Source organism: Notamacropus eugenii, chromosome 6 (genome assembly GCF_028372415.1).
Source record: "Notamacropus eugenii isolate mMacEug1 chromosome 6, mMacEug1.pri_v2, whole genome shotgun sequence".
Classification (NCBI taxonomy): Eukaryota; Metazoa; Chordata; class Mammalia; order Diprotodontia; family Macropodidae; genus Notamacropus; species Notamacropus eugenii.
The window spans coordinates 35,558,394-35,571,721 of record NC_092877.1 but is presented as its reverse complement, the minus strand read 5'-3'; the positions used below and the strand labels follow the sequence as shown (position 1 = coordinate 35,571,721).

Genomic DNA, 13,328 nt, shown 5'->3' with positions numbered 1-13,328 from the left:
TTCTAAGATATCTCTCATCGGATATTTTTGTGTGTTGGTGTAACAGTCCATCTGTTCTTCTAACAGTAAGATTTCAAGGTTCTGTGATTTCCCTGGTGGGTGCTGACCCCACAATGGTACAGATAAAAGGATGTTCATTAGAATGCATGATGAGCTTCTATGGCCAATAAAAGATTGATCTCTTAGTGGGCATCCTTCTAGTAATAAGCCTCTCTACACTTGCCTCAATCGGTCTGGCCAACAGGCAAACAATGCAATACTAGGTCAATATTCTGGATATGTAGGACCTCGCAGGCTAATGAGTCAGCAGCGTTAACCATGTGTCTTTGCTGTGCAAAACACCGGGGACACTGAGCTCACACTCTAATGGAGGAGATGACATTCCAACAACTCTGCACAAATATGATATTTTAAATGGTAAAATGTAGGTCATGTTAGAGAGAAGGCACTAGCATTAGGAAGCCCCAGGAAAGACTGCCTGCCAAAGTGGGGGATATTAGCTGAGACTTGATGGAAGCCAAGAGGGAGCGAAAAGGAGAAAGAAGAAGACAAGAAGGTACAAGGAACACCACGGAGGGCAATGTCACTGGGTCACAGAGTCCATGAAAGGGATGAAAGCATAAGAAGGCTGTAAAAGCAGGGACGACTTGAAAAGCCAAAAGGAGGACTTTATAATTGATCCTCAAGGTAACAGGAAGTCACTGGCATTTACTGACTAAGAGGCTAACACAGTCAGACCTGTCCTTGGGTGGCTGAGTGGAGAATGGATTGAAATTGGGAGAAATTTCAATTGGGGAGACTGGCCAGACCTTGGCTTGTGTTGGCAGTGCCTACAAGAACTCAAGGTCCCCTTCCTGTCCACCATGATGTACAGGTCCTTTAAGATATTTCTTGGGAAAGTGGCCTTCCTTCAGGACTGAGGACCTTGTACTTAGGGCATGCTTTGTATAACCCAACAAGAAGGGCAAACTGGAGCATGTTATCTGCTCTTTTTATGAGTATGCACACGCGTGAGCATGTACACACACACACACACACACACACACACACACACACACTACCAAAAAATACTTGATTTCCTCCAGGTTTTCACCATGTTTGACTGCTAATGCTGTTTGTGAACCCTGAAGCTTGATGTGGACAGACACAGCAAGGCAGGTCTAGAAATATGAGATGTAGTTCACTGAACAAAACCTATCAGATCAGTGGAGAACTGTGAAAGTCTAATTTTGAGATCTGATCAACAGTCAAAATTTTCTCTAGGAAATCTGGGTCTTGGAAAGTCATAGCTGGAGAGTTGCTAAATTGTATGAAAAGGGTATGAGTTTTGCATGGCCAACAATTTTCTGTGCCATCCTGAGCAAATAATTCAATCTCATTCAGCTTCATTTTTCTTAGATCTAAAAGGAGTATCTAAACTAGATGATCTATAGGGCCTTTTCCAGCATCCAAACTGTAATCGGATATTTGTCTCCTGCATGGAATAAAAACATAACTTAATTAGGAAACAGAATCAATCTGTACCAGAGATGTCGTCCTCTTCATTCCATCCAGGACGATTTCCTCTCTCTTCCATAATGGTCCCTGTTCTTCTCTTCAACAAATACTGGCGACCAATGGTCATTTTCCCTGCTCGTTTGGCACCTTTCACTATTGTTTTTGAAAAAGTGCTGTAGATCATAAACCAAACACAATACTCATTAAAATTTGAAAAAAATAATTCTTGAATTTAACTAGCCACAAACCTTTCACAGACTCAGCCCCTCCTTTATCCCCTTGCCCGCAGCCTGACCCAGGCTTTCTCACTGCAACCACTTCTTGATTTTTGCTCTGATCTAGTTTCTTCTAAACCACTATACATAGGATAGCTGGATTAGCTCTTATTAAAGCATCACTTTCATTATGTAAGGTTTGCTCTTTCATTTAGAACATATAATCACTCTTTATTGCTTACTTCAAGTCAAAATGTCCCTACCTTGCTTCAAGGACTCTCCACAATCAAAGCCTGTTCTCTTTCCCCTTATTTCCCATTGTTCTCCATTAGAACTGCATAAGATCTCAGCATGATGGAGAATATAGTGAATCTACAGCCTGTCTGGCAGCATGACAGGAGAACAGGCCTGGGAATCAGAACTTCTGGCCATGTCAGCCACTAATTATTTAGCTGTATATCTTTGGACAAGTCCTTTACAATGAGCCTCAGTTTCCTCATCTATAAAAATGAGGACATTGAACTAGATGAATTGAGGTCTTTTTTAGCTTAGATATTTTGTAAGGTTATGCTTATAATCACCTAAGTTATTTGTACTTTTTTTCATGATGTCTGGCAGAATCTAGTCCCAAGATGGTGGCTAGTTGTGTACTATCAATGGTTTGTATTAATGGCAACTACAAACATCCTACACCTCTAGTTTGCAAACTACAGGGGACACAGTCTACTTTTTCTGTGTACACTCTAGTACATGTTACATAGAAGCTGGCCAACATACCAACATACTTTTGATGATACTTGTCATTTAACTAGTTAGAATTAGGAACTCCAGTTCTCATGACTTATCATGATTTTACCTAATTTAAAAACCCAAGTGACTAAAGGCCCAGCAATAACCCCACAATCAAGTCTGGCAGGGCAGAGAGGAGTGCACTCACTCTTCCTCCTTCTTACCGGAAAGAAGTGTTCTTCTCTTTCTGCTTGGGTAAGATGACCTGTGGGGTAGTCTGGCCAGCAGCAAAGGCAAAGGTGCTGAAGATGGATGGGGGATAGCGGGCCTTCATCAGCTGCTTCTTAAAGATCTCTACCGCCTCAGGACTCACTTCTTCATCAAAGGCCACTTGGATCAGCTGCAGAGCAGAGAGATCAAACACATTAGATGTGTCACCAGGCATTCCAGAGATGCTTGCCTGCCAAGGGTTCAGGGGGAAGGCTGGCCGTGCTCTTTTGTTGTCACTTAAATAACTCCCCTCTTGAATGCCATGTCTATATTGAGGAAAAACAAGAGTGTTAGGAGAAAGGCAGACTTGGGAGATAGGACTTCAATCTCCTGTCCCACACTGTGCTACTACATGCAAGCTGCTTAGCCTCTCAAGCCTTTGTTTCTTCATGTGTAAAACGGGAATGATCATACTAGTTAATATCCACCACAGAGGCTGCTCTGAGGGTTAACTAAGACAACTTGTGTAAAACTTAAAAATTATATACAATTAATTATTATTACCATTATTTTACTGGATGAAGTAGCGAACATACCACCATCAGTTTATAATTCAATTAACCTCACATTTACTAAGTGCCTACTGGCATAGGAAATGGGATCTACAAATTAATATCATTAACTGACAGGTATACGGCACATTAAGGTTTGCAAAATACTTTATAAACATTATTCTGTTTGAGCTTCATAAACCTCTGTGAGATAGATCCTGTGGTCATTGGAATCCCCATTTTACAGATGAGGAAACTCATGATGAGAGGTTAAATGCCTTGCGCAGGGTCAGACAGCAGGAAGTACCTGAGGAAGAAGTCAAACCCAAGTCCACAGTCAGTGTTCAATTTGCTATGCCACCTGGCAGCCATGAGAGGCTGGAGGAAATGTATGCCATATTGTACCCGCATCTTGCTCTCACCCAATGACTTTCTCCAGCTGGGCACATGGCCCAACAGGTCTCCCCCAGATGGGCTATAGGACACTGGCCAGACCGCACAGTCACATGGAAGGCCCATATGATGTTCACTGCAGAATGGCTGATAGTCTGACTAGTCAGAAGAGGCCAAATGGCAGTTGCCCATCGATGTATGAAAATATCTTTGTTACCAATGCAGTTCAGAGTCTTGAGGCATCCAAAAGGGTATGGGAAAAGCGGATTCCCAGCTAGCGCTTGGGAATGGGAGAAACAACTTTTACTAAGCAGTGGCCTCCCTTACCACTCTATCGGCATCTTTAGAATGGTCTGCCTTGGCATTCAGGGTCCTCGGCTGGAGAGATGATGATGTGAAAGCATGCCCTAATGCATGAAAAGCACGCTTCTTAGCTAGGGAATCAGGAGAGCTGGAGGACAGTTTGGCTTTGTCACTGTCTAGTTGGGAAAAGTCAGGACCCCTCTTGGAATCTCAGCACAGCATTTAGAGCTGGATTTTAGAGATCACCTAAGTCCAGTAGCTTCCAGCTTGTTTTGAATGTAATTTCACCCTTTTTAAGGGTGAAAATTTTTTTTGGCATTTACATGACCAGGTAGACTGTTACTTGTTGTTTAGGAAAAGATATGACAGAAAGTTACTATGAATTCAATTCAGTAACACTTTTAAATGAATTTGCATCTTATTAATCAGTCACCATGAATTCTAGCTTGAGAGCATCATCTTGGCTAGCAGGTGACCTTGGCTTCTCAAAGACTATGCCAGGGGAACCTAAAAGGCTGCAGAGCTTTACAAAATAGTCCCAGGCAGGGCCTAGATGTTTCTAAGGCTCAATCTAAGTTAAGAACTAAGAGTCTCACAGACCCTAAGCCTACAAGTCAGAACTAAGTAAGATACCACCAGAAGTTGCCATTGGATGATGAGTTCTTTGGTCAAGGTAACCTATGAGAAAAAGAAAAATACAAAATGGTCGTCAGCCCATTCTGCTTTTACGGAGACAATGAAAGTTATGGAATATGGGGAAAAGAGGACTAAGAATCACTGTCTTTAGACGGTCTACATGAACGTTTAGCTATTGGTGCTCTGAAATTGAGAACCTTGTTCAGCGACCAGCGAGTAGACATATTAGTGGAAGAAATAAATCATATCATTCTTGATATTCTTCCTATAAATGAAACCAGAAGACAAAAGGAAATTGAAGCTAAATTAATGGATGACTCACAGGCTCCTCTTGGAAAGGCTTTTGGAATATCACTTTGGCAGTTGTGCAAAATGTATTGGAGATGAGAGACTAGAATAAGGACACCAATCAGGAAAGAGGTAATAATGGCCACCATTAGGATGGTGGATATGGGAGTAGTGAAAAGATGATGGGTGAGAGAAATATTCTGGAGAGAGGATCAATGAGTCTTGTAACCTGGTTGGATACATGGAATGAGAGGGTGTGAAAAATGAGTATTCTAGTTGTAAAGCAGGGTAATGGGAAGGATGGTGGTGTCACTGACAGAAGTAGGGAAGTTAAGAAGAAGTCTGAGTTTAAAGGAAAAAACCTTGAGCTCCCTTTTTGACACCTATGGGAAATGTAAGTGGAGGTGCCCATCAAGTATCTTGCTAGTAATGTAGGACTAGGAGGAGATGAGAACTGAAGAGGCAGATATGAGAATCATCTGTATAGAGCTGACAAGTGATGCCATGGGAACTGAAGAGATTTACCAAGACAGAGAACTTGGAGAAACAAGAGGGCCCAGGAGAAAACTCTAGGGCACACTGAGGCATAGGGGATGGGGACTTGGATGAGAAGACTTAAGAAAGAGTGGCCAGATAGGACAAGAACTGGGAAAGAGGAATCCTGAAAACCCAAGGAGGAAGGAGTAATCTACAGTGTCACCTGTCATGGAGTAGCCATGAAGAATTAGGACTGAATTAAGGTCTCTGGGAGTAGATTGTTTCTAAGGTCTCATTTCTACTTTAACTTCCTCTGACTAATACTAATCAGACTATATTATCTTGAGGATTCCAAGGTCAGAGAAACTTAAAAGCTACCCCAACAGAAATGTCAGGGGAAATGGGTTCTTTTGTAGCACATTATTTGTTAACAGGGTTCTCTTCTGACTAAACCAGACCTTGTCTCCACAGTTCCTTGCATAGTTTCCCTAATTGAAACCACAGTCTCTTACTAGGAGGAAGATGATTATCCCCATATGGAGTGTGGCCATGGGGCAGTGGAATTTGTTGCAATGTCTCCAAGGGTACCTTCCTGTAGGCTTGGCTCTTAATATGCCCGAACTCTTCTTGAAGCTTATCCTCTACACCATCAACAATTTCATTGCCTTGTGTTCCCTTTTTCAGGACTTGGTCACCTTTTGACCGGACTACTGTAACAGCCTAAAAACTGGTTTCCCTGCCCCCAGTCTCTCACCTCTCCAATACCACCTTCATATAGCTTCCAGAGTAATATTCTTAAACCTTCAATGGCTCCCATTGCCCAAAGGACTCGAGGTTTGCCACAATTTGGATCTGATCTACATTTCGGCCTCATCTCATAGCTTTCCTTATAAACTCTATATTCAAATCAGAAGGGCTCCTCATTGTTCTCCAGCCTTATCCCACCTTTCCCTGACTCCACGCATTAGTGCAAACTGGTTGAGAGTACCGGCCGCACACTCCCAACTGCCTCTGCCTAGTGAAACTCTGGTTTTCTTTCAAGGCTTTTAAGGAAGCTAGGAAGACTTGAGTTCAAATCTAGACTCAGATGCTTATTAACTACTTGACCTTAGGACTCATGTGACCCTTGAGCTCTGTCTGCCATGGTTCCCTCCTCTGTAAAATGTGAATAATAACACCTGCCTCCCAAGGTTGCTGTGAGGACACAAATGAAATGAAATTTGTAAGGCTCTATGTGTAAATACCAGCTTATTGTGAGATCCAGTTCAGGAGTGATTTCCTTCACAAAGCCTTCCCTGAGTGGCTCCTCCCCCACACCCCACCAAATCAGAAATGCTTTCTCCATCCTCCAATTTCTCATAGCACCTTGGATCTCTCTTCTGACCCCACAGCATCCTCATTTGTGTCTGCGTCATCTCTCCCCAGTGTCACTGTAAGCTGTACTGGGAGAGTGGGAGAGGAAGAGCTGTGTCTTTTTTTTTTTTTTTAATCTTTGTATCCCCTAGTGCCTGACATAGCAGGTCCTTATGTTTACTGAGTTGAATCTGGGCAGTGTGACAGGCAGAGATCCCTTTTAAGGCCCAGCATGTCATCCCCTCCCTGGTACCTGGAAGGAGGCCGATGTGATCTGCATCCCCTCCTGCATGTTCTGCTGCAGCTGGTTTGGGATGGTAATCTTCTTCTCCTTGGTGATGGATGCTATGGGGAAGCTCCGCACAACCGTCTGCTCACCAACTAAGACAGAACAGACTCTGGGTTAGTTCACCAGGGACATGAATGGCTTTCAGATACCTCCTGGGAGAAGGAGATGGAGATGGCTGGGGTGAAACCTGAGCAAGGGACTCTCTTACTCAGCGACAAAGGCCTACAGGAAGAGTGAATGCCGTTCATCTATTATTTGCAGACTGGTTCTCATCTCACCTGGGGATTGTTGCCACATTCCCCTCCAATCTCCAACCTGGTTACTGTTGGGCTGAGAGAACAGCAGCTTCGAGGTCAGCAGGCACCTATCACAGCACTGTGGCATGGAGACAGTTCAGAGCCCTGGCTCTGCCACTTCCTGAAAGACTCTGAATAAGTCTCTACCCTTTCCTGGGCCTCAATTTTCACATTTGTCAGTCAATAAACATTTATTAAACATCTACCATATGCCAGGCACTGTGCTAAAATAGGATAATATTATTTGTTCTACATGCCTCATAGGAGCATGGTGGGCACCAAGTTAGTTAGTGAGAGTGAAATACTTTGCCAAATAACTAAATAAGGCCTCTAAGGTTTCATGGTCATGTAAAACCTGTGAGTCCACGGACAGACTGCAGGGAGGCTGTGAACTCAGAGGGGAAAACAATTCCATCTTTTTTTTACTAACTTTTAACTGAAATTGAGCATTAGCTTCACTCCTTTAGAAACGTAATTCTGAAAAGGGGTCCACAGGCTTCATCAGACTGCTTAAGAGGCTGTGCATCACAAAAATGGTCACAAGCTCCTGGAGTAAAGCAGGGAGGGGTTTGTCTTTTGAGAACTCCATCCCGCAGGATAAAGGCTGAGGAGGGATGAAGCTAGGATCAGGCAAGCTGGGTGGATGGCTGGGGTCAACATGCAGAGGTGCAGTGAGGGACCTTTTATGATCTCATTCTGCATAAACACACATGACATTAATACCCACTAATGCTGTGCTCTGAGGTACAGAGAGAATTCTTTTGTGAAACGTCCTGTATATGACACCCAAGTAGCTCTCCATGTCCTGAGACAGTGACAGACAGGGAGGTGCTGCTGCCAAGTCTCATAAAAGGCATATATGCTCCTTTACCTGGCTCTGGTTTCAGATCTTGCTTCTAAAGTTTAAATAGTAAAGCTAAATGGGGCCAAGGGATGTACTAGATGTAAGGCACTGGAGAGGACACAAGTAGCATGGGACATTCACAAACGAACTCAGGAGGCAAGGATTCTTTTTAGCTTTCATCTGTACGTGGGACACAGTGGTAGCAGAGCACTTTAACATAATGATCTCACTTGATACTCCCAAATGTGCAGGAGGGAGGCCCCTGGAGATGCAGAAGGGCAAACATTTAGCTGGCTTCTAGCATTTGTGAATTTGCTGCTAGACCTAGGTTCCTAATAACCTGCCTATTATGTTATTGAGAAAGACTAGACCAAAACAGAAATCAGTGCAAATTGCCTTGCTTCAGGAGTGAGGCAGATCAGTGAGCACAAGGTGATTTCTCTGTTAGATTTGATATAATTAGGGGACTAGGGATTCCAAACAATTTACTTGATCTTCTCTCTCCAATCGCCTCATCTCAAACTGGATGTCCCAATGACATCTTAAAAAAGTGAGTACAAAATGGAGCTCATCATCTTTTCCCCAAGCCCTCCCTATCACTCCTGCAGGCTTCCGCATCTTCTTAGTCACTCAGGCTGGAAGCCTAGGTTTCAGCCTTGCTTCCTCCCTCGCTCTCACCCTGTTGATTTTATCTTCATCACATCTCTTGTATCCAGTCCCTTCTCTCCTCTGATGCTGCCAGCAGTATGACAAGGCCCCCTCGCCCCCACCTCATGCTTGAACTTGAGGACAGCCTGCTGACTGGTCTTCTTGCCACAAGTCTCTCCCCATTACGGTCCACTCTCCGCTCAACAATCATGGTGATCTTCCTAAAGTGAAGGTCTGTCCTCAAGTGACTCTCTGTCACCTCCAGGCCTCTGTTTGGCTTTTAAAGCCCTTTATGGTCTCCTCACCATCCTCTGCCTTTCCAGTCTCAAACCTTACTCCCTCACAGCTACATACTCTGTGATCCAGTGACACTGACCCCCTTTTTGTTCCTCGTCTCCTGACTCAGGACATTTACACTGATTACCCCTCATGCCTGTAATGCTCTCTCCTCATTGCTGCCTCCTGGCTTCCTTGACTTCTCTCAAACTCCAGCTAAAGTCCCTTTCTACTTCTCTTTCTCTATCTTAATTTCATTTCAAGGAAGTAAAAATTCTTTTTACAATGAATTAACCGATAAGTACCATTTATTAAGTATTTATTATGTGCCAGACATTGTGCTAGGCTTTGAGGTTACAAGGACAAAAATGAAATAATCTTTTTAAGAAGTGAGGACAATAGGAAAAAGAAACTGAAAAAGAGAAAATATTCAGGCTCAGTTGTGGGCAAATGCTAAATGGTTATTCCATGCTCTGTATAAGAAATCTATCAGAGTCTGGAAAATTAAGCATCTCCTAAGCATTAGTACTGCTCAGATTTTAACAAAGCCTTCAAAACTCCTAATGAAGTTCTAGAGCACATAAAATAACTGGTATCATAAAGGAAAAGACAAAACTTCTCTGTCCCTCAGAAGTACAACCCCTTTACACACACTGATGTGTCAGGAAGACGGTATGAAGGCTGCTGCCTTTTGTCTACAGTTATCAGCACATCTGTTCAAAGACCTAAAAGTGTTCAGAGAAGACTTCATTGCTATCATGTTTCTCTGTCACCTCTATTCCCAGGACTATGACCATTTTTAACACCCTTTAATAAAGCACATTCTTTATTCTGAATGACAGAGCTAGAAGGGATACTGACCACCCACTCCCATCTCCTAATTGTAAGAGAAGGGAAACTGAGAAGCAGAGGAGTCGTTCCCAGTGATGCTGCAGGGTACTGGCACAGCTCGGCTGGGACCCGGGTCTCTTACCCACTTGGTCTTTCTGCTACGTTGTCCTGCCTTTGCAATCTAGCCAGTAAATTTGACACAACTAGGGCTGTGAATTGAGATGCTTAGTGATTATAATTTTCTATTTCTATTGAAATACATAAAGGCTTAAGGACAACATCTAGGTTAAAACTCTAGAGCAACAAAAGCAAGAGAGAAGTGTGACACAGGAGGCCCTCCAGAGTCCTCTCCCCAGAAGAGAGCGTCACAGAGTAAAATGACGGGGATGAGAATACTCAGGCTGTAAAGCCCTTACCCAAAAGATTCCTTTATATTTCAGTGTCAAGACTGATAGTGGATCATGTGAGCCAGTCAGGGACAGGAGCTAAGATAGCATGCTCAAGAGGCGCCAGGCCTAGAGGCCTGTATTGGGCTACCCGAGTCTTTCCTACCTCACCTCCGAGGTCTTCGGCTGGCCACGCCGGATGCACGTATGAGAGAAAGGACGTTCCAGAGTCGAACAGGGGTTGAGCTTTATATCAGGGTCTGGGTTACAAATGCAGGAGGGTCTTCCTTAGGAGGAAGAGGGGGAGATTTCCTAAGGAGGCTAAGCTTAAGGGATTGGAAGTAGAAGTACAAGCGGGGAGAGAGGGGGAGGGGAGAGAGGAAAGAAGAGGAGCGGAGCCTACTGTCCTCTTGGCTCCACACGTGCTAAGAGAGAGCTTTCAGGCTTCCTCAATCCTACTTAACCTTCAGCCGCACAGTTTGCATCTCAATACCGTGCTGTTAGGTAACTAGGTGTGCTCCAATCCGGGACAATCTCGAGGGCAGGGAGACTCCACCCATCACGTATCTCCCGGGGAGAGGCGGAAATACCCGAGCTAGCCGAGCTAGCTCAGTCTGACCTTCTTGAACCCCCGCTGTTCATGGAGGGCCTCGTAAGACTCTAAGATTTAGAAGTCCCACTTTTACCCGCCCGAGACCGTCCACACGGAATTGAGCTTCCAATCCCAACAAAGAGGTAAAGCAGAAAAGTCTATTTGGTAATTACAGGTGGCCAATCTATCTCCATAACACTGCTGAGAATCACAAAAGAAATGGACTGGGGGAGGAGAGATGACTCCGGCCATTCTGCACTGCTGGGGAAAATGTCTATATATATATATATATATATATATATATATATATCCTACTAAATATATTCTACTAAACGAGGCTCAGAATTATCGAGTACATTTGCAAAGGGCAGGGTATCAAATGAATAAAATAGATCTGAGAGAGGATACGAAGACTTACCAGTGGACAACTGCAAATGTAATTCATCCTACAGCATAACTGTGACAATGCTAACTCATTTTCTGAGGGCTTTATGCCCAAAACCACTTCCTATCTGTTATCTTAGTTAATCTCATAATCCCCTGAGGTATGAAATAAGTAATGACCAATGCAGCACAAACTCTTTGCCCACTGTTCCATCAGTTGTCTCTGGGAGGCCTTCTCTTTCAAGTTGCTGGTCAATCAATCCCACAGAAGCAATGGCCATTCCCAGTGCTGGAACTCTTGACAAAAGCCCCTGCAATGCAGTGGGAAGAGCCCTGGGGTCGGGCCACTGGGGAGCTGTGGGTTTGGGGTCAAGTTACTTGATTCCTCCCAGGTAAAATCAAGACAGTACTTGTGGTACCCTTTTCACAGGGCTGTTGTGAGGATCAAATGCAATGGATAAAGTATAAAAAGTACTGGCAGACCGCAAAGTGCCATAGGAATGTTAGTCACTCTTTGCAACTACAGCAGAAGCTTAATAAACACTTATTGATTGATCCCCAATTATCAGTTTTTTTGATCTCCAATTATTGATAAAGAACTTTCAAGCTGATTCAATATGCCCAAAAGAGAGGGACTTAAAAAGTGAGAAATTAATAAAAATATCAGGCAGAACCTGGAAAAAAAGACTCCTTCCCATTATTTTCCTTGTAAAAGTGTGGTAGCATAGGCTAAAATTGAGAAGAATGCTCCTTTAGGCTAACATGCTGATTCCAGAGCTAGCAGAAGGTCAGTAACATGACGGACGGTGGGAATTGTTCATTTCATGCAAGGACAGTAATGGAAGCACTCTAGGAAATAAGGTGTTTTGGGCACTCAGTTGATAACACCAAGTAGGTGGCTGGCTGCCTGGTCCACCCACAAGTCTTGCTAGGCCTGAAGTAATTCATTAAGTAAATAGAATGAATGCTCACTTGAACAAATACACTTGTGATTTATTGTTAGGAAGGTACCTGGGAGTCCTCAAACGATATGAGTGTCTAATCAGTTATTAACTAATGAGAGGCCAAAGCCACTGGGAAATGTCTGATTCTACAAAGCACTAGCTCTTGCTCTGAAACAATAGCTAACAAAACTCCCCAACAACCAACTCCATAGGCATGGAATCCAAGATTGGTATAACCTTTTTAATGGCAATGGGTTGACTGGGTGAGCCATACCGAGCTGATCGTGAGGGGTCCCTTTAAACAGAATTCTGTATGTGGTAAGAAACAGGGCTCCTTCTGCAGGCAGGATGTGGGGACCTCCCAGGAGTCCTCCTGTAGCTTCCTCTCTTCCATCGGGATCAAGCAGCACCCGAAGGCCTTCACAAACTATTTCTTCTCCTGGAAGCAGGGCTGGTCTTAGAATCTTGGGCTAATGAGAAAAAAATAGTCATCACCAACCGACCTCTGGGTATTTTCTTTGAGTCACTGCAGGTAGAAGATAAAGTTTCACTCAGAACTGCTATTGTTCTTGTCCTTCAGTCTTTTTAGTCCTGTCTGACTCTGTGACCCCTTTAGGGTTTTCTTGGTCATTTTCTTCTCTAACTCATTTTGCAGATGAAGAACCAAGGCAAACAGGGCTAAGTGACTTGCCCAAGGTCACACAGATAGTAAGTGTCATAGGATGGATTTTAACTCACCAAGAGGAGTCTTCCTGACCCCAGGCCTGACCTTCTCTCCACTGCACCTCTTGCTATGAGACTTCAAATGATAAAGTGGGTGGTTTATAATTAGGGAACAGGAAAGGGGGATCCTAATAAGTAATTATGGCTGGTCAGACTGGTGAAGGTGTCAGGGAGTCAGGCCTGGAGAGCCCCAGTACACACTACAGTGACGTGGACAAGATAAGCACAAAGGCTCTCTTTTAATGTTTGATTTTGACCCAGGATATTGATAATAAACCTTTCGCTTGGGGCCAGAGGTCTGAGTGGTCATCTAGACCTCAGTCAAGAAGCTGGCTGTGTATGGCCTCTGCCCTTCAGTTCTGGTTTGCTTTGCTGATGGCCACATCACTTCAGGTGGGGAAGAATGCCTCACTAGGGTTGGCCAGCTCCTTTAATAAGCTCCTTGCCTTGGTTACATGTGGTC

At 43.8% G+C, this 13,328-nt stretch overlaps 1 protein-coding gene across 12 annotated transcripts in view; it reads right to left on the bottom strand.

The window, feature by feature from the left end:
- The window catches only part of SBF2 (SET binding factor 2), a 500,875-nt gene that overhangs the window by 88,113 nt on the left and 399,434 nt on the right, over window positions 1–13,328 (bottom strand). For all 12 annotated transcript variants that reach the window (XM_072619459.1, XM_072619460.1, XM_072619461.1 and 9 more), the window contains 4 exons: window positions 12,417–12,612; window positions 6,906–7,033; window positions 2,666–2,841; window positions 1,525–1,670 (listed from right to left, as the gene is read on the bottom strand). In XM_072619459.1, the coding sequence (XP_072475560.1) occupies window positions 1,525–1,670; window positions 2,666–2,841; window positions 6,906–7,033; window positions 12,417–12,612 (646 nt within the window). The remainder of the gene's footprint in view (window positions 1–1,524; window positions 1,671–2,665; window positions 2,842–6,905; window positions 7,034–12,416; window positions 12,613–13,328) is intronic.